The 26,608-nt window shown below is 46.4% G+C and overlaps 1 protein-coding gene across 6 annotated transcripts in view; it reads right to left on the bottom strand.

Moving 5' to 3' along the window:
- The window catches only part of SMOC1 (SPARC related modular calcium binding 1), a 144,334-nt gene that overhangs the window by 26,888 nt on the left and 90,838 nt on the right, over window positions 1–26,608 (bottom strand). For 3 of the 6 annotated variants that reach the window (XM_070593476.1, XM_070593472.1, XM_070593474.1), the window contains exons 5-7: window positions 25,417–25,464; window positions 11,137–11,193; window positions 9,041–9,121 (exon numbers count right to left, since the gene is read on the bottom strand). In XM_070593476.1, the coding sequence (XP_070449577.1) occupies window positions 9,041–9,121; window positions 11,137–11,193; window positions 25,417–25,464 (186 nt within the window). Of the gene's footprint in view, window positions 1–9,040; window positions 9,122–11,136; window positions 11,227–25,416; window positions 25,465–26,608 lie in introns of all 6 variants that reach the window. The other 3 variants (XM_070593475.1, XM_070593471.1, XM_070593473.1) reach the window with 1 other exon arrangement.

Genomic DNA, 26,608 nt, shown 5'->3' with positions numbered 1-26,608 from the left:
TCTTATCAAAAATGAATGAAATGCTGAACGATAACCCAGAATAACAAACTGTGTGTTAAAAACAACCTTTCCTAAGTCACAATATGAAATTCCAGAGGCGTAAGAAATCAAGTGGCTCCCGCCTCAGGATTCTCGGGTCAGCATGTGAGTGTGTGGGTGTGTGGCGTCAGGACGGTTGCAGAGAATCTGGCCAGGGAAGGGACTGCAGGAACAAAAGGAGGGACAAGGACCAGGTTGAAGCAGTGAGTCTCCTGTTCTTGAAGGGCCGGCCCGGGGACTGGGATTGTGGTCTCCAGGGGAGGAGATGCTGCTGGAGTCCATAATCTTTAAGAGTGATTTATGGTACATCACCGAGCAAGCCCTTTCTGTTTATTTAGCCACATGGGGTTTTAGCACCTATGGTTTCAGGCCAACTATGTGAAGAGGTTATTTTTCTTACTTGTGGACTTTGCATTTTTTCACAGGAGGAGCCAAGTAGCCCCCAGAGGACCATTTTTCCAAGCACCATTTGCTGGCTGGCTCTGCCCTTCCACCCTGAGCTTTCCATCACACTCAGCACTGAGCTGCTGCCTGGCCGCCACCAATTCCCAAGTCTCAGAGTCACCCAGGGACTCCAAGAGCCCCCCAGAGGGGAGGGGAACCCACAGAACCAATGCTCAGGGCTCCCTTCAGAACAGAGGGCAGACAACAGGCCCAGAAAAGGAGAGGCCCAGAGAAAAGGCCCTGCCGGGGCAGGAAGAAGCAGACTTGGACAAACAGAACGAAGTCAACCCCTGAGACCGTGCTCAGGTGTGTGTCAAGTAGAGGCAGGGGTGGGGAGAAGAGAAGCAGAACACGCACAAATTTAATGCAGTCACCTCTTCCACTGGAGTGGGTTTCCCCATCTCATTTCATCTAAAGGCCCTATCCCTACAGAGTAGGCAACCAAATGAAGTGAAAACAATAATGTCATCAGCCAATCCCAACCCACAGAGGGACCTTAGACCGCTTCTCTGGAGGAGGGCACCCCTTCTGATGGACTACCTGGCCAAGAGAAGAGAGGCTCTTCAGCTCCAGCCCAGAAGGACAAATGAGGATCGTATAAAAGCTCAGTGGGATGGCTGTTCCCAAACACCAGAGAGAACTCAGGCCCGTCAGAGGGAAGCTGCTCCAGGAACAGGAGTGGAGGGTGGGGTGGGGTACCTGGGCTTCCCTGGCAAGGCTGAAAGCAAGAGTAAGGGCCTGGCACCCTGCTCCTGCACACTCCACCCAGGGCCTGGCATGTGGAAGGTTCTGTCACTGTTTCATGGGCATCAACAACAGTTGGAAGAAAGACGGTATGGTGTGGTGGTCAAGAGCCTGGGCTTTGGGGTCAGAAGGATCAGCCTCTGCCACTTGTTAGCTCTGTGACCTTGGGCAGTTTACTCCAGCTCTCTAAGCCCCAGGTCCCTCCCCTGTAAAAATGGGGTAACAAGAGCATGCGCCTCGTGGGGTCATTGCGAGGATTCAGTGCGATAGTGTATGTGAAGCATTTAACCCGGCGCCACAGGAAGGGTCTGAGGTCTTCGCTGCTCTAAGGTAGCAGCAGCCTCAGCAAATGTGGAGCAAACCCAGGCTTCCTGACCCATCCCTGTGAATGACTAGTCACCCCAACTAGTCTGCAGGCATAGTGGGCACAGTCTGCTCCAGGTGGAGGCGTTAAACGGGGGCACATTGTAGGGAAACTGAAAAAATCACAATATAACTAAGAATCAGTCTGCTTTTTATGATCACCACGCCAGCAACTCAAAACAATATCAGTGATAGGACCTTCCTCCCCACTGGGGTGGCCCACACCACTGCTCGCTCCCATTGGCACACCACTGCCCGACAGTCAACTCCTCCCTTAGATGCTCCTTGTATTTCTTCCCTTGGCCCCCTTAGCACCAAGTAGAGGTCTTAGCACATGACAGTTGTTGATGCGCCTATGACCCAGGACAAGGCCCTTAACTAGTCTGGCCTCCTTTTCTTGTCTAAAATGAAGCAGTGGTACTAGAATGATCCCCAGGCCCTTCCCACTCTCACAGCCCACAGCTTATAACCGACAGGATCAGGTGTGCTTCCCCATGGCTCAGGGGCCTGATCCAAACCAGCTTCCCACGCCCCAGGGGAACCCAAGCACCAGGAAAGGGGCTGAGCAAAAGGCAACACTGCTGGGGGCCTTCAGGCTCACCCCTTGTACCTCGTGACCCTCACAGTAATGCTGTGTGGCTCAGCCTCCTACGGCTCAGAGGCCCCATCTCCAGAAGCAAACTAACGATGCCCATCCCACATCCCGGATGCTGGCTGAAAGCTCCTAATCACAGGAGTGTTCGCAGTGGGCTCTGCAAATAGGGCACGTTGCTGGGATGAAGCACCCAGGGTGAGGAGACGTAAGGGAAAATTACAGTCCAACCAGCCTGTCTAAATAATGTCTCTCCATGGAAACTAAAATGGCCATGTATGGTGCACCATTGTCTGAAGCACTGACCTCTTCTTTCCCACACAGACAGAAACTGAGGAGTACAAGAAAACAAGATATAAATTCTGCTGAAGGTATTCCTTCTATGATGGATTGTCCCAAGATAGCATAGGCCTCTTTTTTTTTTAACTTTTCCCCCAAACCACCCCTGACTCACATCCACTCAAATTTTAGGAAAGGCTCCATCTCTATTGACTCACTCGTTAAGTGAGCTCATATGACCCTTCCACCAAGAAGAATATGAAATGCTTCACAGTGGTTTTGCAATGACAAGTACCGAGAAAAGGCAAGCTGTCTTCTTTCTAGTTTTTCTCAGTCATTTCGTTGACTTTGACCTGACAAGCTCTCTCGTTTAAGGACAAGAGATAGTAAATAAAACATTCAAGTGAGAAGGAAAGAGGGGAGCACAGGCCAAGGGAGAGATGGAAGAGAGATTTTTTTAATGTGTCAAAGTATCATAACGTAAAGTATCATAACTTTATCAAAACACGTTATCAAACATGTATCAAAACATGTATCAAAACATGTGTGTGCTTATCAGATATAACCCTGCCTACTTCCAAAGCCATTTTACAAATAAACACAGATGGAGGACCCTCAGATCAAAGCGGAGACTGTAGTTGACTTCTAGAAAATTAGAAGGAGCCAATCACAATAGTTTGGCAGGATCTTTGATTTCAGTTTTTAGCAGCAGAGGCCAAAAGGAAAACATTGGGACACATGGTTTTGCTATCAACACCAAAAAAGCACACAAACTCACCTACAGAAATAAAACTTTTGCAGGTCGAGAAAGTTCCAGAGGCCAGGTCCTACCCCCTCTCCCCTTCCACCCCACCACCACACCTCTGTGTTCTGAGCAGACAATGTGCAGTGAAGGAGCCAGGCAACCAGGAAAGCTAATTTTAAAACAGGGTAAAAATGAGCTGAGGGGCTAGGCTCTCTGGGGCCTCCAAATGTGTTTACGGCTCCTCTCTGCAAAGTGAAAACTTGAGCAAGGCCTTTGTTGCCAGAGAGAAAGCCATAGGGATGAGAACCCGGCCCCGGCCCCAGGTCCATTCTACTGGCCATGATTGACCAAGACACCTGCATGAGATAGATGGGCAGACATCCAGAAGGCCGGTTATAGAAATAAACATCAAAGGTTTGTTTTTATGTAGATATTTTAAATGCACACAAACCCAGACCCGTCCGCGGCTGCTAACGTTAGTGGATTACTCATTCTTCCTCCCAATCACGTCAGCGTGAGGTTCCAGGTGGCCGTGGGGTATTTGCTTACAACAGCTACTGCTGGTTTCCCTGAGAGCTGTTTATTTTTCCAGGCCTCAGGTCATTACATCACCCGGTGGTTTCTGGGCAGGCTGGTTTAGGGGGTGGGGATCCAGCCAGGATGAGCAGTTGCCTCAATGACCCCAAATCCCAATCATAGCAGCAGCTATCCCGGCAGGAACTTCCCCAGTGAGGGAGGAGCAGTCCAAAATGCAGCCCAGGGGCCCAAAGCAGGCCTAAAGAAGCAATGCTCTGACACCGGCAGGTAAGGGCAGGGACGCTGAGGACAGCTCCCTGTGACATGGATGGTGAGTTAGGCAAAACTCTCATGTACAAGGAGACAGGGGTCATTTTCACGGCAGAACTTATAAGAAATGCATTTCAGCCTTGTGTCCCTGCTGATGGCTCTGGCTCCGGGAGCAGAGTTAGCACGAGCTGCTGACTTGACTGACACACAGAAGGAAGGGCTGCAGGGCAAAGAGAGGTGAGGAAGGGAAGGCACAGTCCTTTTGGATTTAACCCACAGGGCCAGGTTCGAGAGCCTTCTTGAAGTCCCAGATCAGATCATGAAAGAAGTTAACTAGAAAAGATGGAGATAAAGGAAAGAAAGAGACAGGGAAGGAAGAAGGAAGTTAAATGACCCCACTAGAGGCTCCAAGAGTTAACCCCACGGGGGCAGAGGGAAGGACGCACATGCCCGAGGGCGTCGCCACACTGCACAAAGGGAAGGGCTAAGGCTCACACGATCATATTTCCTGAGAGATAGTATTTTCCCAGAGGAGAAAGCACAGACTTTTGTCACACAGAAAAAAAACTTATAAATCACAGCTGTAGCAGAGTGTCTGTGTATAGTAAAATTAGAAGCAGTGAGATTAGGGATGAAGAATGAGATGAAGCCTAGTTTTTGTCATTTCTTTAATCTCTTTACTCTTGTCTATAAAATGTAGATGATTAAAAAAGTTTTTTCATTCTAGCTATATTAAGAAATGCCTTGGTTAGTGCCCGATACAAAAAACTCAGCAAGGGTTCATCTGTCTTATAAAAGCAAAACAGAGTCTCTGGCCAACACCATGTATCAGCAGATGCTTGCTCTCGAGTTCTAGGGCATTAGCCGGCCAGGTACGTTGTCTTCCTGAGGGCAAGAAGAACTCCAGTTCAGCGGACGTGAGAATCAAAGAGAAGAAGTCCAAAGACACAAGGCTGTCAACGCTGAAGACGCCAAGTCCTCAAAAGGCCACAATGACCATGGTGACCATATGACAAAGTCTTAAAAACAAAACCTCCAGGAGGGAAGAAGGAGACAGGATAAGTCTGCAGTCATATGTGTCATGTTATTGCAAAACTTCAGCTGCCCAGTGGAACCTTTCCAACATCAACAGTCCCCAGGCCAGAAAACAAACCTGGCGTCACAGGGTCTGCGTGTGAAAGAAGGATGTTTGGGGTGTAAAAGAAACTGGGATGGCCTTTTTGCCTCTGAGAGAGAGCTGTGAAGAAGAGCTCTCACCCAGACTGGCTTCTCAGAGTCCCACTTCCGGCTCCCCAGAGATGGGGGCTGGAGCTCACCTGAACCCAGAATCTTCCAGCAAACTCTAATGGGAAACTGTCTCAGGGGCTTGACCCAGAAGCTCCAGTCCATACCAGAGTCAAGTGCCCAGACCTGAGTTATCAGTAAAGTATATCTGACTTCTCATCAAACCAAATGAGATAATGTGAAAAGTGGCTAGCACAAGACATAAAGATATTCCATCAAGAGACACCATTGTAGGTTTTTGTGAATCACTTATGGTGTATCTACTATGTGCTAGGCATTTTATATACATATCGTTGAATCCTTAGAAAAATCCTGCAAGGCACTAGTAACTTTGTTTTACGTATAAAGAAACCCAGGCTCAGGGTAGTTTATTAACTTTCTCAAGGTTACCCAGCCTCTCATAGGAAGGGAGCATTGGAAGCCAGGTCTGTAGGTTAGTCTATACCAAAGCCCATGCTGTTGCCATTACAAGGTTTCTCTCTTCTGTATACAAAAGACATCCCACTCCACCGCCTGCAAAAGCCAAACCTCCGGAGGCTTCCTTGGCAACCCCGTTGCGAGAGCATATGCCAGAACAAACATTAAAGCTTGACAAAGGCTAACACTAACGTGAGACGGTGAAGAGCCTGTGCTGATGCAGGCCTCCCTGGCATGTCAGGAAACCTCTCAGGAGACACAGCCCCGACTTCTGCCTGGTCCACGAGAGGGACCAAACAAAAGTCAGAAAGACACCCCCACACATGCACCCTCATCCAAATGCTTCCACTTCGATCTTATACGCCAGGGCCCAGCAAAACTTTTTCTGCAAAGGGTCAGATAGTAAATATTTTTAAAATATTTAAATGTGATGGTCTCTGTCGCAACTATTCAACCCTACTGCTGCAACACAAAAACAACCAAAGATGTAAATAAATGGGTGTCACTGTCTTCCAATAAAACTTTATTTGTAAAAACAAGCAGGTGGCGGGGTCGGCCCCGTGGCCAAGTGGTTAAGTTCACACGCTCTGCTGCAGGCGGCCCAGTGTTTCGTTGGATCGAATCCTGGGCGCGGACATGGCACTGCTCATCAAGCCACACTGAGGCAGCGTCCCACATGCCACAACTAGAAGGACCCACAACTAAGAATATACAACTATGTACCGGGGGACTTTGGGGAGAAAAAGGAAAAAAATAAAATCTTTAAAAAAAACACAAAAAACAAAAAACAAGCAGGTGGCTATTTGCCAATACATGCTATATTCCTTTGTGACACCATGTCCTTTACACGTAATAACATCAAAAAGATGGACAGGCACTCAGAATTACCACTTGATCATGATGGTATCAAGTGAGACAGTCCCCCATTTACTAGGAAATTTCTAAGGTATCAATCTGTGCTAATTACTGCTGGACTCAGTCTCTCCTAGGGAGCCTGTAGCTCTCCCCCAACAACCCTGTCCTGTACACTACCCTTATCAACATAACTGGGGCCAACTAGGGAAAAATAAAGGTGGCTGGGCCACTCCAAAATAAGGAAGGTGGTTGTACCTGCCTGGAAACTACTTCTCAACATGACCCCATCCTCATCCAATTAAAAACTATCTAGGGGAAGTAGGAATGGAAAGCGGAAGAAATGAAGCGTACGCATACATCATTAACCAACTTGACATTGCCACCTCACTACACTCAGAGAGTACAGCTCAAAAAGACAGGCACTTTCTTCCCAAGGATACGTCATTTTCTGCAGCCCCACCGCTTACTAGCTGTGACCCAGGACAGGTACTTCCTCTCTCTCGGCCTCGGACTCTTCATCTGTAAGATGGGGACAATAACTATGCTTATGGTGAAACTCACATGAGATACATGTAAAGTTCTGAAGGATCTGCCAGACCAGCTATGACGACGGTGATGATTCTGCTTTTACTGACGATGATGATGATGATCTTTTCTACTCCATCTTTCCCAAAAGCAATCAAACACATTGAACTAGATTCTATAATAGATACAATAGAAAGGCGATAAACTTTCCCTCACAGAGTTTACAACCTAGAGAGAGAAATTAACCACTTGTAGATGAAAAAAAAAAAACAATTCATGGGAGCAGTTGCTAAATGTCAAATGAATGTTTCAGGCAAAAGATGCTGTATAATTTCAGAGAGAGCTCACCCTCGTATCTACAACTTGGTCACAGAATGAGAATTAAAGCTCACACTAGGGCCTTGAAGACCTCCTGGAGGTTCAGAAAACGGGGAGACCATTTGTAGATGTCACTTCCAGGTACCACAGGCACCAAAACCACTTCTACTTGACTTAACACATCTGCCTAACAGTGAGGAAGGAATGGAGGACAGTCTTAAGAAGAAGCCTCCTAATAGATGATTTTGCTTAGGCTGACAATCACAAATTCTTTCCCGATTGAAGAATTCTCACAATAAGCAGTATCATTAATATTCCCATTTTTCCTACCAATAATGATGATAATAATAAATATGTGTGCTTAGAATTTATCACGCGTTTATATTTATCATTTAGCCAGGCATTAGTCAAGTAGCATACAGACATTAACTCAGTTAACATTTAACCACAGTCCTTTGAGGAAAAGATCATGATCCCAGAGGAGAATTGAGGCTCAGGGGGATAACTGGACTTGACTGGGTCACTCACTAAGAGTTAGAGCCAGAAACTGAACCCAGGTTTCACGGACTCCAAAGCCTGTGCTTCCACCAGGCCACTGTTCTGTCAAAGACTCTGGCCCATGGGAGTTTGCATGGTCTCCTTCCTACCCCACCATCCCACACCTCCTCCAGCTTCAACTGAACAGGAAACCAAACACGTGCAGAGGTACTGACCGGCCCAAGTCACAGAGAGAATCAACCAACGCCGCATGGATTCAGCTCATGGTCTAAATCATTCCGCACACTCTCATCCCCACACTACCACTTTTACGACAGAACTGGCCAAGGACAGTACACTCATTAATTAATGGTCACTTAAAACTCTGCCTGCCAGTTGAAAGGGATATATCTTTAGTTTATAGACCTTGCTATCTATAAGGAAAAGGTGATATGGTTAACTTCAACAACCAGGCATAAATTATGCTGAATGGCATTTCTCACAACAAAGTTTTAGGCTGAAAGAAGAATGATTCTGCCCAATCGCCCCCCCCCCCCATAGAGATTGAGTTGTTAACACATTTTCCTGTTGATGGACATGTGGGCCTTATCGATGGTATATAAACTTTACTGATTTTGGCCTTTGTTGTGATGGTAAATGAATGCTACACATAAGTCCTACAAATCTGATCACTCTTTAAAAATTATCACCTTTCTACAAGGAGTTCAGCCAGTACCAAAACCTGGCTACTCCTAAGACCCTCAAAAGATCAGACCGGAAAAGACATGACTGTCAGCAACTGTTTAGAGCCTTAAAAATACATAGAACCAAGTCTTTTGAGGCTTTAAGTTCAACTTCTCTATGTCCAGCCATTCTTCTTTTAAATTCTCCTGCATGGCACACAGAAAGTCAGTTAAAATACTAAAACATACAGTCCAAAGTTTTTTACCTAAAAGTGTCAACTACTCATGAAAGATGATTCCTGAGATAACAACTGGTGAAAATTAAAGTTGGAAGGGATTAACTCATGAAATCTCATTTTACAGCTGTAGACATTGAAGATCAGACCAGTTAAATGACTTCCCCAAGCCCACACAGTAGGTAGTCATGGAGCAACCATGGGCAACCACAGATGGATCTGGTATGTATATAATCCAAGGCAGATTATTTACCTGAATTTCTTAGATTGGTGTTGTTCAGTTTGGAGTCCTTGATTACCAAGTGCTTAATCCATAGAGTGGGAGCTGTGATTTCTGGAGAAAAAAAAAACAGCAAAGAGAGAGAAAATAAAGTCTAGGCAAAGAGAGTATTAACTTGGAGTATAACCCCCAGACTTCTTAATAGCTTTTTTTAAAGTCTAAGGCATTCAAGGCTTGACCTATCTCCCTAGTTCCATATCCACTTTGCCCCAAGCCCTCTCACTTCCTCAAGACGGAAGCTCCCCTCCCCATTAGCTCATAGGAGCCAAGTGGGGCCTCCTGTGCCGGGAGGCAGAGTGGTCAGAGTCCAGAGGCGCTGAGCCACTCCATCCAGGAATAAAAATATTATCCCAGGAGGTGAGGAACATGGGCCAAGCCAAGTCTCTCTCAGCTGCTTCCTTGGAAGAAGATTTAAAGGGGATAAATCAACAAATGAACGCCAAACAAACCACAGAGACCATTTTGGAGGAAACGGCTGAGCCACAGCAGATTTCAGCTTGCTGAGACTCTGCTCCACATGGGAAAGAAAGTAATGGGTCTAATGTGTGCTTCAGTTCCCTTTCTACTGGTTTCTCATTGAACACAGGCTGAATTCCTCCCTCCAGCGTGTTCCGCGGTGCCCCCAGGCTTTCCAGGGCTTGGGTCACACAGTAAACAGGTGGTGTGGGAATTCGGGATGACCCTGAACACACTGTAGAGTGACAAGATCTTTGGTGGAGGGTTGGGAAGGGCTCCCAAACTGACATGGTCTCCATTATCCACCCAATCCCCAGGGTCTCAGATTTGCCAATGATCCAGGACCTTTGTGGATCACAGAAACGTTTGAATTTCTAGGCACAAACACACATATGTTCCACTAAATGACCAGTTGCAAAGGATATTTCACATTTCAATCCTTCGTTCTAGAGCCGAGCCCATGCTAGGGACATCCCTAGCTACAGTACCAACCAGTGGCACAGTTTATTTTTATTCCTCTGTCTCACTGTCCAGTCTTATGATCCAGGCCTGGATACACTAGGCTGAAAGCTGATAAAAGGGTGCTGTATATTGCACTGAGAGCTGAACCTTATTGTCAGACTTTCTAGAAACCTCACTCTGCCAAGCTTCCTGCTCCTCTTCATGGGAACCTCATGGGAACCTGAAGAACTTAGCAAAGCACACTGAAGAATGTAGGCCCTGAGCAACTCAAACACGAACCAAGGCCAGCCTTCTACACCCCCAAACTCCTCTTATCTACTCCTCATACCTCCAGGGACATCTGGCCTCTATTTTGCCACTAGCCACCACTATTTCTCTTGACCTAGAATTTCTCCTCTCCCAAATGTCTCAACTCAACTCTCAATGTCCCTATAACTTAGCCAAACCAGCTCCACTACCAGTCTCTTTCCTGCTACTTTCCTCACTAGACCCCAACTCCACCATACTCCCTCCTTGGTTCATGCCAGTCCCCTGCCTTCAATGCCCTGACTCCTCCCCCAACTTTCAAGATCCAGCCCAAGTCCATTCTATTCACAGAGTCTTTTCCCAGACCATTGCGATCTCTTTCCTCCATAAATGTCCACCACGACAAAAACTGAGACCATAATTTAACACATAAAGGTCTCCAAGAGCTGCCACTTTCTCAAGAGCAAAGGCTTCATCTCTTCTATTTCTCCTTTGTCCTCCAGAAGCCTAGCATGAAGCTGGGCCCATGGCAGGAACGAGCACAGGGTAAGTGCTGGTTCATTTACTAAAGGGACACTGCCAGCCTGACTGTCTTTCTCAGCCATGGCTCCTTGGTCTTGGCAGCTCAAAGGATCCGTCCAGGCCCTGTTATTGTTGGACACCAGCAGCCAGGCAGGAAGCCTGTCAAGAACAGAGGGCCTTTCCAGAAGTGAAGAGTGTACCAGTTCCTGGGAGGGTTTGCATTTTTTAAAAGGTTAAAACAACCCAGCTTAAACTGGGAAAAATTGAAATTAAAAAAGAAAAATATATAATAATAAAGCTTAAACAAACATCCGAAGGAAAGACATTTCCGAAATCTGAACACCGATGGGGGAATTCAAGTCGGAAGCGACACAAGAGCTTACCATCTCCGTCGAACACTGGCTGAGTCTCCATCGTGGGTGTCGGCTTAGACCCATCATCTGAATTGAGGGTTAAAAAGAATCGAAAAGAGACTACCATTATTGAGGTAAATACTATCTACTCTCCAGCACTGTTGAATGGTTGGGGTTTGCACATGGCCCGGCCAAGCCTCAATGAAGAGATTAAAGAGAAAGAAAAGAAAGAAGAAAGGAACAAGAAGGAAAGAGAACCACAGAGAGACACTGACAGTAGGACAAATCCAGGTGTGTGCTCGCCATCCCAGGGAAGGGAGCTACGTTGTCAGGACTTTGGAGGATGCTGTCTCACAAATCTGGATGCACCAGCATGGGTCGGTCAGCCCTTGTCTCTCCCCACAGGAAAGTTGGGAGAGCCATCTTCCCCAGTGGCACTGAGTTTTGGCCTGGCTTGTTAGGATAAGGTTGGCAGACTTGTGACACCAAATTCTGGCATCCCTAGCCCCTTCCTGCCCTCTTGTGAAAGGTACCAGCCCAGTACCTTTCCAGTGGACCTCATTGAAGAACTAAAGGAACACATGAGACCGTGGTGCTATTCCCTCCCAACCTACCAGCTATTTCTCCATCCTCATCTAAAATGATGAGGCGGCAAGAAGGACTATTCTCTCTTCAGCACACTGGTCTGAAGAGAATCGGGACTAGTTAGAACAATTTTCACTATGAACAACAAGTACCCCAATTCCCTGTGAGAGGTGGAGGCAAACGAAATGGGAGGGAATGTGGGAAACTGCACCCTGGATTGACTTTGAAATTTCTAACAGATGATGGGAGCAGGGAGTTACCAGTAACAAAGTCCTAACCTTTATCGTCTAGTAGTGTTGGCAGCTCTCCCTGCAGAGACAGAACCTCTGCAGGTCAGGAGTGACTGTGGACCATCTATCTTTCAGAACTCAGTTATTTTCATCAAAATAAAACCTTAGTTTAGAGCAGTATTTCTCAACTTTTTTTAGACATTTTTTCCCCTAGTCACCTTCCTAATGGAATTTTAATAACACACATACACTGTATATCTGTTTCGGTACTGTATGTATATCTACGCTTTATATGTAAAAAGAGCAAGGGTTTTTTTGCCCCCCCCCCCCAAGGAACTAATTTTTTCCTCATTGGTGAAAGCTGGGAGCAGGTAGCTTTGCCCCCACTGAGAATGCATAGTTTAGATATGTTTCTGTTTTCCTCCCTCAGTGAGGGGAGGGAAAGAGAGCTCTGTGGTCTCAGACAGTTTGATGATTACACCATCCCTCTCTTCCCAAGACCCCCAGAGGTCTTGTAGAACCGAACGCTATATTCTCCAAGCATTAACTATTTATGAAGAATGTGAGTTCTCAGATAGTCTCTGCGACGCCAGTCAGATCATCAATAATAACAACCCTCCACCATTCGGAGCTCTGAGAACCTTTGGCCGACTTCCCTGCATCTTATCAGGGGAGGGAGAAAGAACACAGAGTCCTGATCCCTTTCTTACGCCAACACCCCACACTTGGGATCTTAAGATGCAAGAGCTATGGAGACCCTACCCCTTGCTGGGGGCTGAGAACAGCAACTTGACAGTTGTGTAACACCCGACCCAACCATTATTCTCATGTGCTGACACCAAGACTCAGCTCCCACCGGGGCCAAGGCAATCCTGAACTATCTGACAATCACCCCAAGGAATGAGACATAGCAGGAAGAGAAGAGTAACCACGCTGGATATCTTATTTGCCTCAAACTGGAGTCCAGAATAGGCATCTTTTGACGCCAAACTCTCCAAGTTTGATCTGGAAGTCACTGAGGGAGAATAAACACGGAACGGAGCTACACAATATCATTTGTTTTAATAGCATCACTTCCCCTGACTCTACTAACACCTCTTTCCATTGAATTCAATGAACCACTGAATGAAGTCTTCTGGCAGCTGCAATGCACATTTGGTTGCTCCTGCCAGATGCAGAGCTCACAGTCTAAATAGCCCAGCACAGTGTGCTCAGCCCCTCCACGCAGGGTGGCTTCATTTTAGGAGTCTTAATGGTAACAAAGAAAAAGTGAGAAATCAAACATTCCCAGAGGGACACCGGTGAGAAGCCATGCGCAAAATGGCTTATGCAAAATTTTAATATTGACTTAAAATCCTCCCATATTCCAAGAGCTGCATCTCTCTCTGGAGCAGGATAACAGAAAACATGCTGCTTACTTCTCCCATCATCCAGATGAGAGTCTACGACGGCCCATCTGGTCCAGCGATCAGCAAAGAAGGTCTGTTGCTCAAGGAGAACAAGGAGAGTTTCCAGTCTCCCTGGGAAGCTTTGCACTTCTGCAGGTCAAGGACCTCCACGACTGCCCAGATGCAGGCCCAGAAGCCCACATAGCATCAAGCCACGTGCAGGGAGTGAATCTTCCTGCAGGGGAAGGTCACTGAGGGTGAAGAGATACAGCTGCACTGCCACAATGGAGGCCCCAGATGTAAATCTTTATGAAGTGAGAAAAGACAAGGTGCCCTGCTGCCAGGAGAGCCACCTGTGGAATCCGGCAGGCCCAAAGGACAGGAAGCCAAGCCAAAGCCAACAGAACCCTCTGACCATCATCTCCGGGCACCTGGGCACCTGGCTTCCAACGCAGCAAATAAACGCACCTTTCTACCAAACATAGGTCCGAGGCCTGAGGCCAAAGTCCACATCAGTTCCACTTCCTGGCAAGCCTTGGGGCAGCACCAGGCCCCACACGGGGACCTCAGGGGAAAGAAAAGCTTCCACATGTGCCCTTGGCCTCCCAGTCTCCAGTGGGGTCACACTCCAGATCCCGGCTTTACATCCAATCAGCTGGGTAACCTGAACCCCTCACTTTTCTTGTCTTGGTAGTAATATCCTCTTCTAAAAATGAAGGCTGTCTGCCTCCCCAGCCTCAGGACGCTGTGTAGGTGTAAAAGACTTGAAAAGCCTCTTAAAGGAGATATAATACCAGGAGTGGTACAGCATCTTACCTAACTGCTTACTTTGAAAACTGGATTTGAAAAATTAAACTCTTATCAAAGTTTTAAATTAAAAAATGAAGCAAACTTTACAACTCAGTAAGAAAACAACCTGATTCTAAAATGGGCAAAATATTTTAATAGACTTTTTACCAAAGAAGAGGCATGGGTGGCTAATAAGCACATGAAGGCTCAACATCATTATTCGTTAGGAAATTCAAATTGGAACCACAAAGAGATACCATACATACATACTAGAATGGCTAAAATTTTTAAAAAAGAAAATACCAAGTATTGGCAAGGATGTGGGAAAACAGAAACCCTTGTTCATTGCTGGTAGGAATGCAAAACTGGGTAGTCACTTTGGAAAAGAGTTTGGCAATTTCTTTAAAAAGTTAAACATAAACACCATTCAATCCAGAAATTCCATGCCCGGGGATCTATCCAAGAAAAATAAAAACGTGTCTACCCGAAGACATGCACACAAATATTCATAATAGCCTCAAACTAGAAACAACCCAAATGTTTGTCAACTGGTGAATGGATAAATTGTCATATATCCATATAATGGAATATTATTCAGCAATTAAAAGGAATGAATTACTAAAACCTATGACAATACAGATGAACCTCAAAAACATTATATTAAACGAAAGAAGCCATGTGCAAATACTACGCATTGCATCACTCTATTTATAGGAAATGCCAGTAAAAGTAAATTTATAGAGACAGAGAGCAGATCTGTGGCTGCTGGGCTGGAGGAAGCAGTGGGGTATGAGTGTAAATTGGTACAAGGTTTCTTTTGGGGGGGGACGGAAATGTTCTCCGGTAACGGTTGCACAACTCAAGAAATGTACTAAATTCATTGAATTGTACATTTACAATGGGTAGATTTTATGGCATGTAACTATACCTCAATAAAGCTGTTAAAACAAAAGAGGATGTAATGCCAAAGCGGTCACAGATGAATCATCAGGCAGCAAGCAGTTAGATTATTTGAGTAATCCTTAATTTGGATAGAAGACTTCCATATATTTTAAAGAAAAATATATCTGAATTTCAGTTAACATATATGCACATGATGATTTCATACCTGATGTTTATTCTTGGTGATTCTTTTGGACCTCAAATAGTAAAACTCTTCTAGACCAAGGAGAAGATGATAGAACACTAGAAAAAGGCCATTTCAAAGATTATCATCCCTCTTACAGGGAGAAAAAAGTAAATTTGGAAAGATTAAAAAAATAAATATGGCAAACCTGAGAGAATTTCTCAAGGATGATGTCAAGATCAACAATAACCACAGTAATACCACATTTTGCAACACTCACAGTTTCTGGCAAGTGGCTTTCCTCATCTATTCTCACCACAGGCCAGGGCAGAGGAAGTCACCAGGCAGATAAAAAGTGATTGAGTCTCCATGGAAGAGAGTGATTTGCTCAAGGCCCCAGAGGCAATGAGCAGCTTTGGAAACTGCCCAGCCCCAGAGGCATGGAGTCTGGCCTTCCAAGATTCCCCAACCCCCAACCATGCCTCGTTCTTGCAGGTGCAGCCCCAGAAAGTTGCAGCCCCCTCACGGGCCCTGTGAGCCTATACAGACAGTGGGTTTGTGTGACAGCACAATTCCTTGCCCTCCGAGAAGGCCTGGCCCACGCACAGACAGCTGGAAGTCACTTCGACCCCCTATGACACCGTTCAAAGCCTCCTCTGTTTGGCTTTTTGATTCCTGATTGACATTCGCTGGCGAGTGGAGATAAATGCCGGGCTGAGGACAATGTTGATCCGCTCTGACTATTCTCAGGGAAAGACTTTTCAGAATAACAAACAAAACAAAACAAAACCCCAAAAACATTGGTGTGCTTAAGGACTCAATAGAGCCCAAGAGGTCCAGGGAAGCCGGGCCGGGCCTTTCAAGAGGCTGGCAAGTCCATTGAGGAGTTAATTGTTTGGGTGTACAATGAGTTTATTCTGACCACATACAAAGAGCTTTCTCTTCCAGGTCCTTCAAAAGCAAATGTGTCAAAGGAGCCAGAGGAGGAATCTGTATTAATGGCCTCTCTTGGGGTCTCTGAGACTGAGAAGCCTTGGAGAATGAGGAAAAAAGAAACCACCACCCCCATCCTGAGATTTGGAAGGTCTCTCAATGATCCCAAGTCCTCTTTGATTCTTGGGCTCTGCCCAAACCATGTCTATCACTGGTCACCCTCCCTCTTGCATTCCTTTAGGCTGCCATTGGCCATCTTTTACAAAGACTTGGGGATAAACTTCAGCCTAGGAGAAGGGCTGGAAGCTTCTTGCTTTTGAAGGGACCACATTTATCCCAAAGCCACCATCCCCCTCAGCACGTGACTCAGGGACCCAGGGTGGAAGTCAAGATAACTTATTCTGGGCATCATAGGGAGACTGTTTGCAAAAGTCCCTTAAGAACCCAGCCCAAAACATACTAGGAGGAGTATGGAATGTTAGTCAACCTCAGCATTTCCTGAGCTGCATGTTCCATGACCAGTGAGGCTCAGAAACGTACTGTGAGCTGTCCCAATTCTGACTTTTGAGAAGAGAAGTTATCTGGGCTCTTTAGGTCCTTTCCAGGGCAAGAGACCAATCTTTTACATTCCATCTACCCACCTGTACACTCCCTCCCAAAAAAGGTGAAAACAAGCTTAAAGCTGTCTTTTGCAAGTAGTTCCCCACATCCTCAAGCTCCACATTCCTCTGAATAACAGCAAAAGTATGAGGCTGGTCAAAAAGGTAGACCAGAGATGGAAGAAGAAGACGAAGAGAGGGAGGAGGGGAGGAGGCAAAGGGAGGAGGAGGCTGGAGAGGAGGAGGAGGTTGGGTAGAGGGAGGAGGTGGAGAGGGGAAGGGGAATGTGGAAGAGGAGGAAGGGGAGGAGGAGGAGAGGGAGGAGGAGGAAGAGGCACCAGCAGCAGAGTCAATTCAGGGCTGGGTTCACACAGAAGACTGTTCATTTCTTTAACTCTTTATTTCGAAATGATTAAAGATTCACAAAAAGTTGCAAAAATAATACAGAGAGGTCCCATGTACCCTTCACACAGTTTTCCCCAATAGTAACATCCTTACAGTTAACACAATTATATAGGGAACCTATAATTATATAGGTAACATCACTATCATACACTATCAAAATCAGGAAATTGATGCTGGTATAATCCACGTAGCTTATTCACGTTCCACCAGTTTTACACGTACTCATTTGTGTGTGTGTGTGTATGTATGTCAGTGTGGTGTGTGGTTCTATGCAATTTTATCCATGTGCAGATTCATGTAACCACCACCACAATCAAAATACAGAATTATTCCATCACCACAAAGATCTCCCACGTGCCACCCCTTTATAACCACACTTGCCCTCCTCCACTGGGCAAACACTGATCCTTTCTCCATCTCTATGATTTTGTCATTTCCAGAATGCTATATAAATGGAATCATGCAGTATATAACCTTTTGAGGTTGGCTTTTTCCACTTTGCATAATGCCCTTGAGATCTGCCCAAGCTGCTGTTGCACATATTAACTGTTTGTTCCTTCTTTTTAAAGATTGGCACCTGAGCCAATCCTTTTTTCTTTTCTTTTCTTCTCCCCAAATCCCCCTGGTACACAGTTGTGTATTCTAGTTGTGAGTGCCTCTGGTTGTGCTATGTGGAACGCTGCCTCAGCATGGCCTGATGAGTGGTGCCATGTCCACACCCATGATCCAAATTTGCAAAACCCTGGGCCGCCGAAGCAGAGCGTGCGAACTTAATCACTCAGCCACGGGGCGGGCCCCAGTTTGTTCCTTTCTATTGCTGAGTAGTATTCCATCGGATGGATACACCACAGTTTGTTTCACTCACTGAAGGACATTTGCGTTGCTTCCATCTGTGGCTATGACGGGTAAAGCTGCTGTGATCATCCATGTACAAGTTTTGTGTGGACATAAGTTTTCATTTCTCTGGAATAAATGCTTGGGAGTGCAATGGCTGGGAAGTGTATGTTTAGTGGTTTAGTTTTTTAAGAAACTTCCAAAATATTTTCCAGAGTGGCTGTATCGTTTTACATTCTTACTAACAATGTATGAAAGGTCCAGTTTCTTTGCAGCCTCACCAGCATTCGGTATGGTCACTAATTTTTATTTTACCTCTTCTAACAGGTGTATAGTGACATTTTATCACTTTCTTAATTTGTATTTCTTTATGGCCACTGAGGCTGAACATCTTTTTGCATGTTTATTTGCCCTCTGCATATACGCTTTGGTGAAATGTCTATCTGTGCATTTTGTCCATCTTTAAATTGAATTGTTTTTCAACTGTTGAGTTTTTGAGAGTTCTCTATACTTTCTAGATATAAGTCCTATGTCCGATATGTGGTTTGTAAGTATTTTATCCCAGTCTATAGTTTTTTCATTCTCTTAACAGGATCTTTCACAGAGCAAGTTTTTAATTTTGATTAAGTCCAATTTAACAATTTTTTTTTTTTTGGATGTGTTTGGTGTTCTAGACACCAAAGCTCTAGGTTCACCTAGCTATAGGTTCTGAAGATTTTCTCTTATGTTTTCTTCTAAAAGTTTTAATAGCTTTACATTTTACATTTTACATTTAAGTCCAAGATCCATTTTGAATTAATTAACTCTAAGGTGTGATGTTTAGGTTGAGGGTTTGGGGTTTTTTGTTTTTGCCTATGGATGCCCACTTGCCACAGCACCATTTGTTGAAAGGACTGTCCTTCCTCCACTGAATTCCTTTTGCACCTTGGTCAAAAATAAAAAATACTGTGTAGGCCTATTTCTAGGTTCTCTATTCTGTTCCACTGACATACGTGTCTATCCTTTGGCCAATGCCACACTGTCTTGATTATCGTATCATTATAAGTCTTAAATTCAAACAGAGTATTATGATTTCAACTCTGTGACATTTCTGGAAAAGGCAAAATTATTGAGACAGTAAAAAGATCAGTGGTTGCCAGGGGTCGGGGTGGGAGGGACAGGATGAATAGGTGGAACACAGAGGAGTTTTAGGGCAGTGACAATACTCTGTATGATACCATAATGGTGGATACATGTCATTGTACATTTGTCCATCCCATACAATGTACAACACCAAGAGTGAACCCAAATGTAAACTATAGACTTAGGGTGATGATGATGTGTCAGTGTAGATTCATTCACTGAAACGAATGTACCACTCTGGTGAGATGTTGATAATGGGGGAGGCTGTGCATGTGCGAGGGCAGGAGGTATATGGGAAATCTCTGTACCTTCCTCCTAATTTTGTTCTGAACCTAAAACTGCCCTAAAAAAAAAATCATTAAAACAAAAGGAAAATGAAATAAACATTTTTTAAAAAGGGAGAGTAATAGCATTTGTTCAGAAGAACAAAGGGAAGCGTGGATTGAAAGTTCATACAGGGCCAGGAAGGAAGTAAAACATTAAAGATCTCTTTGTCTAAAAAATCAGATATAGGGATACCTCTCACTTTATTTTTATTTATAAAAATTGTTTTAGCTGTTCTCGCTCCATTGCCTTTCCACCTAGATGTTAGAGTCAGCAGCCCTTGAATCTCACAGATTTCTTTCAGCAGGCACAGACTCGGGACAACAGGACCTGAGAGCGACAATTTCTCAGCCTTCACACAGGAGCTATACAGCGCTCAGAGCTGAAGAAAGGGGCTTCAGACGTGGCCCTGAGGCCTTTCCACCCACAGGCCGAAATCCCCGCCTCCCGCGAGGTTGCTGTGCCACACCTGGGACTGAACTCACTCCATCAAGGAGCAGTGAGCAAATGCACACATTCACAGTGGCCTCACAAGCTCCGAGCTGTCTCACCTGGACTTCAGGGGCCCCACAAAGGAACCAGGCAGAGGGGGTACCAACTTGCCAGTGGACCATGCTCATCCCAGGCAGCCTCCTCCAAAGGTCTCTCTGGCCATGGGAACTACCAGCTGGGGCCATTTGGAGGAGCCACCTGCCTTCCCTCCCCTGCAGAGGTGACAACTTTCCAGCATCTAGAAGCCTGTGCGCCCCTGGGAGGCTTTACCTCCACCTGAAGATCAGCTCCATAATCAGAGAACCATTAGAATGTGAACTCCATGAGGCGAGGCCAGGGCTCTCATTGTCTACTCACTGCTGGATCCCCAATGACTATAATGAGCCTGGCACTTAGTAAGTTCTCAACAAATATTTGTTGAACAAAAGAGTAACAGTACCAAATACAAAACACCAGTGGTTACTAATAACACCAGGGAGTCATAAGAATCTATGACAAGGAGGCTTTTCCAGAACTCTAAACCCCATTTCCTCTCTGGTCTTGGAAATGGGGATATGGCAGGGATTCAAACTCTTAGCTTAGTATCCTCTATGCATAAACGTTCTCTCAGAGACCCTAGGTTAGAATCCAAGATGGAGGGCAGGAGGTTGAGTAGATGGAGCCCAGCTGGGGGACCAGTTAACTGTGGGACGGAGGAAGACATGGCACATGCATGAGCAGTTGAGCACACTTATGCACACTCCTTCTGCAACTGATCTCTGCAAAGCTGGCCTGTTGAGATGCCAGGCTTGGTCACGGTGGCTCGGAGCACCAGAAAGCAGCAGCAACATGCACACAGAGAGCAAAAGAGCTGCCTCTCATGTGCTTGGAGCTGCTTAGGCACAGTTCTGTTTTAGCAGGCACAGTACCAGCATGAATGCTTCTCCATGGGGAAAGCCAGTGTGAGCAGAGACCAGCCCATAGAGGTGATCAGCTGCCCATCTCCACTGAAATCCAGCCCAGGCTAGTAAGTAATCAGACTTTTGCCATCTGATGGCAATGCTGACAGATCAACTACTGATCCCATCTCCCCCTCGGTGCTGGAGGAAGAGAAAAAAGAGGTAGCTGGGATGACGTTAAAGTCATGTGAGCAGAAGTGACCCTCCACATGTAGAATGATCTGAGATAGCTAGCCTTGCATACTTCATTCAGGCTTGGGGTAATGAAGCGAACCTCCTTCAGGTGTACTACCCCCCAAGAGGGCTGAGGCTGGAAGCCACACAGTGCCCTTCATCTCTGATGCCTGGCATCCATCACCCTGCCCTAAGCACATCCCTCGGCCCTGAATGAGGGTGCTGTTTAATCCATCACTTGAGCGAGAAGGTCTCCAAGTTGGCACCAACCTATAGACCAGGCTCCACGAGAGATTCTAAAAATAGAGACACAGAGAGGGACCTTGGAGAAATAACTGTGGCTCACTCTTTACTTGGAGCACATACTATGGAGCAGCCAGTGGAGGATTAAAAAAAGTCTCTGCAAATGAAAGGTAGGTTCGGTTTTGGAAGTTCTGCCCCTCTCCAAGACTGGTTTGACAATTACAGAAGCCCATGCAATAAATAGTAGGCAGAGCCTGCTAAAGTTTTTATTTTTCTCTCACTTTCCTTAAAGAGCTAACTCCTAGACCTCTTACAAGTAGGAAAAAAGCAAACGGCAGAAAACTCCTGACGACCCTAAACTTTCATTTGTCATTTATCAAAGCATCGCCCCGGGATCTCTAAGGTCCTTGGCACTCAGAAGAAAAAAGCTCCCAGAGAAATGCCAGAAATCATTTTACAAGTGCTCTCCTGTTTTCTCATGTAACCATTCTGCACCCCCACCCACCCCACCCAAATGGAGAACTTCCCTCCTGCACCTCGCAATTAACGGAGCCCAGGGTCAGTCCCTGACTTTGTGCTCCGTTATCCTGGAGCCTCCCCAAATTTCCACATTCATTAGCATCAAGACACCGAGAAGAGGCACCTTAGGAAAATCCACAGGGCTTGTGGGCCAGGAAAAGGTGCTCAGGGTAAATTCATGGTCTCTAAACACATTCTGCTTTCCAGCCACTTTCCTTCAGACTACTTCCATTGAAACCAAAAATTCATCTCTATCTCAACTCCTGCAGCCTCTGCCTGTTTTAGCAGCAGATTGTCAGAGCTGAAGGGGCTGCTCTGTCACATCAATAAAACACATGTGGATGCACGTGTGCCCCCACCCCCACCCGCCAAACACATACACACACCCCTTCCATCTCCCTTCAAGGGCGAGGCCCAAAGGAGAAGGGGAGGGGCAGCCGGGATGGGAGCCCTGCAGATCAATGGATATTTGAAACTCAAACACATGGCCCGGGACCTACACTGCACGTGTTAATTACCACACATGTGCCCGTAAAGGAGTCCGTGAAACAGAAGAGCCCCAAAGAACAGAGAGAGGAAAGGACATTCCAAGGGATTAAGTAAATAGTCTGAAGTTCTGACCCTCCTCCCCTCCCGAAGCACATGCATCTGGGTAAGATAACAGCACCTCCCTCCCTCCCTTCCCCCACATCTCCCCTCGGGGCCCACACCTGTGGACCCAGGAGCCGCAGCAACCCAGGCCTCCAGGCCTCCAGTCCTGGGCCAGACGGCTGTGACCCACTACCGCCTGGCCTCTCTCCCTCCTCCCTTCCTCCTGCTATCTCTCTGGGCCTCCTCCCCCAGCCTCCTCTCGCTTGGCCTTTCTCCTCTCCTTCAGAGGACTAATTCCTGGCTGGCAACCAGACTCCCTGTCCAGCACAATATGCCTTTTCATTCCCTCCAGGCAGAGAGAACCGACCCCTCCAAGTCCTGTCAGTGGAGCATGTTCAAAAAGGCAAGAGAGTGGGGAAAGAAAAGGCTGGGTGGGCTCCTCCGCTGCCGCCCCCACCACTCACACACCAGACCCCCACCCTCACCTCCTTTCTGGCCGTACCCCTCACCCTGCACAAGGGTCCAGTCCTAGCATCTCTCAGGGGCAGGTCCTGGGCTGCGAGCTCCAGCTCTAGGGAGACGCCTTCTAGGAGACCCCACATGTGGGCACGGGCTCAGACAAGGGGCCTTTGTACCTCCCCACCTGCTGCCCTCCGGAGCACATTCCATTCTTAAGTGGCAGCTGAAAGAGGGACCTTGGCGGGCTGACACAGGATATTACAAATGCCCTCTCGCACCCTGTCCCCATTCAAACCCCAGCTTCCTGGACAGGTGTGGCTCCAGGCCCTTCCTACAGGTGGTGAACCGAACCTGCTTTTCGCTGGACTGCCCACAGCAGACAAAGAGATCGGCACCTATGTTGACCCTCCATAGTAGAAGAAAAGAGAACCCACTGGGCAGAAGCCAAGTTTCCAGGAGTGAGTGAGCCTGAGCATCCCCCCCAGGTGTTTGCACCAAAGAGGGAGCCTCCGCAGAACCACCTGGGAAGCGGGAACCCACCCCAGGTAGAGGAGAAAAGCTGGGAACTGAACAGCTTATCTCTGAGATGAGGCTTCATCCTCTACTCCCCTGTTCCCTGCACCATCCCTGGAGGAATAAGGGTCCCCTGCCCTCTTCCAGCTGGATCCGTGAGAGCCAGAGATGACCACAGGGCTGTCTCTTATTGTTCTGTATCAAGTACAAGGCCTCATCAACCCAGAAAGTACTTCTCTGTGTAGTTTAAGAACCAAATCCTATTGTTGGCCTCTCTCGGTGCAGATGGTTTATTCAGCATCATGCACTCAGTTCCCCTTGGTAGAGAGAATCTGGGGGGTCAGTTTTGCATGACTGCAATTTTTTTTTTCTACCACCAAGACCTCATGCCCAAGAATAAAGGTGATGGTCCTGAAGTTACGACAAGCAAAACTGCAGGCAGCTCCCTTTTCCAACCACAACAAACTGTCGACACACTCACGCCATTCACAGTGTTGATGATTTCAGGTTTTTGCAAAAAGAAACGTTCATGCCCCTCTCCCACTTTCCCATCCAGAAGGGAACCACCAGCACTCAAGGCTGTCTCCCTCTGTTCTGGGAAGGACCTAGAAAGGCACTCGCTCCTTTCTTTTCATCCACTTACTCATTCCTGCCCACAGGAAGGGGAGCAGCTCACCAGGTCCATTGGTCCATGTTTCCTAGCAGGTGTTGGTGTCACCATGCTCCACTTCCACATCTTCTTGGAGCACATGCATTTAGGGGCAGCAGGTTCTCCGGACTCCCACCTCCTGCATTCAGGCAGGGTGACTTTGCCTCCTCTTCCTGTCCTCATGGAATAAGCACCTGGGGCCATGTCCAGGGCCGTGCCTTGGTCTCCCTGAGACTGCGTGGGTAGGACAAGCCTGTGCACCTCACACAGATCCCCCGCAGGCCCAACTCTCCCCGTAGACACTTATGAGCACAAAGTTCCCAAGACCCGGATCCAGGTGGGAAGCCTCAAATTCAGCCAAGGTCTCCCATCTGGGTTTGACCTGAGAGCCCAAAATGGGTGTCCTGGAGTGCTTACATGTGCGATGACATTGGTACTTGTTTTCCACACAACTACCAGCTCTGTGTGTGTATGCTGTCCTGGAGGTAAGGAGCAGGGAATCTTAGGCCTCAAACTGTCTTTCAGCCTGGAAATTATGGTCAGCATATCCAGGGACCTGTTCCTCCTGTTGGCTGCTCCACAAAACAGCACTCAGACAAATGCTTTAATTGCGGCTAGCTACATAACTTGTAGGGCCCAGGGAAAAATGAAAATGCAGGCCGTTTGTTCAAAAGAACAGGGAAAAAGTGCCATTAGGGACACTAAAATATAGTTTTATCTTCTCTTCCATGGTCTCTCTCTTGACTTGTCATGGTGTTTTTAAATTTTCTATTTAATGTTGTTCTAGGTAAAGAAAAATTAAAATTTTTAGCATACTATGGAAGCCCCATAGCACGCATCAGAAAAGACACATGAAAATGGGGCAAAAAGCTTGGGCGGTGGATACCTATGTTGCATGTGTTTCTTCTGCTCATGCACATGCTTCCTTGTCCCATCAGACTTTACTTACAAAATACAAGTTCAAAGGCGAAAATTATTAAGAATTTCAGGACAACAACTGCACAGGTCGCAAGCCCATGAAGCCATCCTAGGCTTGGTGAAGACAATCTAGATGTGCTAGAACAATTATTAAGGAGAATCAGTGAGGAAAAGAGTGTTCAAATGGGTTTCAAATGGGCAGACTTGGGCACGCCTACTGTCATCATCCTTTTTGGTTTAATGCTGGCTACACTGGTAGCCAATTGACTGAACCCCCAAGGACCAAGATTCTCAGAGTCCCTGTCTGCTCTGTGCACTGCGCTCACTCACCTCCCTCAGAAATTCTGGGAGCTTGGTCCCCACCACTGTCTGAGCCTTACTTACCCCAGGTGCTCTGGGGAGGAAACACAGAATGTAAATGGAGATTTTCTGCAGGGCACTTTAACTCTCACCCCAGACTCCTTCCATCTTGTCTAAGAACTCCTGCGTGGACTGGCTTTAGAAGCAAACATTTAGATAAAGCATAAAACTCTACTCACCTTTCCTTCCTGAGTTACCCTGGCTCAAGGGCTTGTCGGTGACTGAACCTTGGGTGGAAGAGGAAGCAAAAACAGAGACGTTCAGAATGCATCACACTTGGTTTCTTTCAAAGAGTTGGCAAAGCCTGATATTATGAGCATATGGTTCTGTGTATATATATTGTATACACATCTAGGGACATTATATACAAAGTTAGTACATACATACATGTCGAGCAGGATTTGTTTAACATCAATGTCACTGATATCACAGCATTCTTGAGAAGAACCATGATTTCCAGGTTCCAGGCAATAGTCTTGACCAGATTTCTACAAAATTCCACATCTATGTAACTCCCTTGTTGAACATTCCAAAACTACCCCTCACCTCCACTCCCCATCTCCCCCACTTCCCACCAACTCCATGCTCTCAGCCATATCCACTCAGTAGGGCCAACCAGAAAGAAACCCTGTCTTACTGCAAATGCAATGATTGACATCCCTTGCTGGTGAGGGCAGGAAATCGGCGATTTTCCATCTGCATTAAGTAGAAAATTGTTGGCCCAATTGTACGGAATGGGCCAAAATAGTCTGAGGCATGGAAACAATTTTCTAGACGCAGCCTGTTCCTAAAGGAGGGGGTGGCGTGTGTGTTGGGCCAAACGCTTTGCCCTGCATCTGCTAAGATGCCATGCACAGCCACCCCATGATCCTGACCCTACAGCACCTATCTTTTCCATGAAGCCCAACCCCACACAGGCAGGGCATAGCCAGCTCACCCTGAAGGGCATCCGTGGAGGTCCCACCAACAAAAGAAAGAATCCGTATTTTCTCAATCTATATCATACCCCTTCTTCATACACTAGTTTTGTGATAATTCAGTTCTATCACCCAGCATGACTTGTTTCTAGCGCATTTGTTTGCTTTAAATGAAACTTTCCAGGTCATTTGCAAAGAGAGCTCATTCCCGTCCCTCCCCACACCAACCCCAATTAAGGTTTCCAGTTTCCATCTAAACCACAAATAAAGTAAACTTTCCTTTTTGGCCTGCATATCTTGGTTTCCTAATGTAGATACTTACGGCCCTTTCCACTTACTTTTCCCTTTAAATAGCAGGACAGGTAGAAAAAAGGAATCGGTTTTGTAAAAAAAGTAAAAACGTTAGGATAGTAGGACTGCTAACCTTTGGAATTTCCCATAGGCTTTAGAATAA

The sequence above is a fragment of the Equus przewalskii genome, chromosome 25, assembly GCF_037783145.1.
Source record: "Equus przewalskii isolate Varuska chromosome 25, EquPr2, whole genome shotgun sequence".
NCBI classification, from domain to species: domain Eukaryota; kingdom Metazoa; phylum Chordata; class Mammalia; order Perissodactyla; family Equidae; genus Equus; species Equus przewalskii.
Note: the sequence above shows the minus strand (reverse complement) of the source record. Positions and strands in the feature narration are given on the sequence as shown.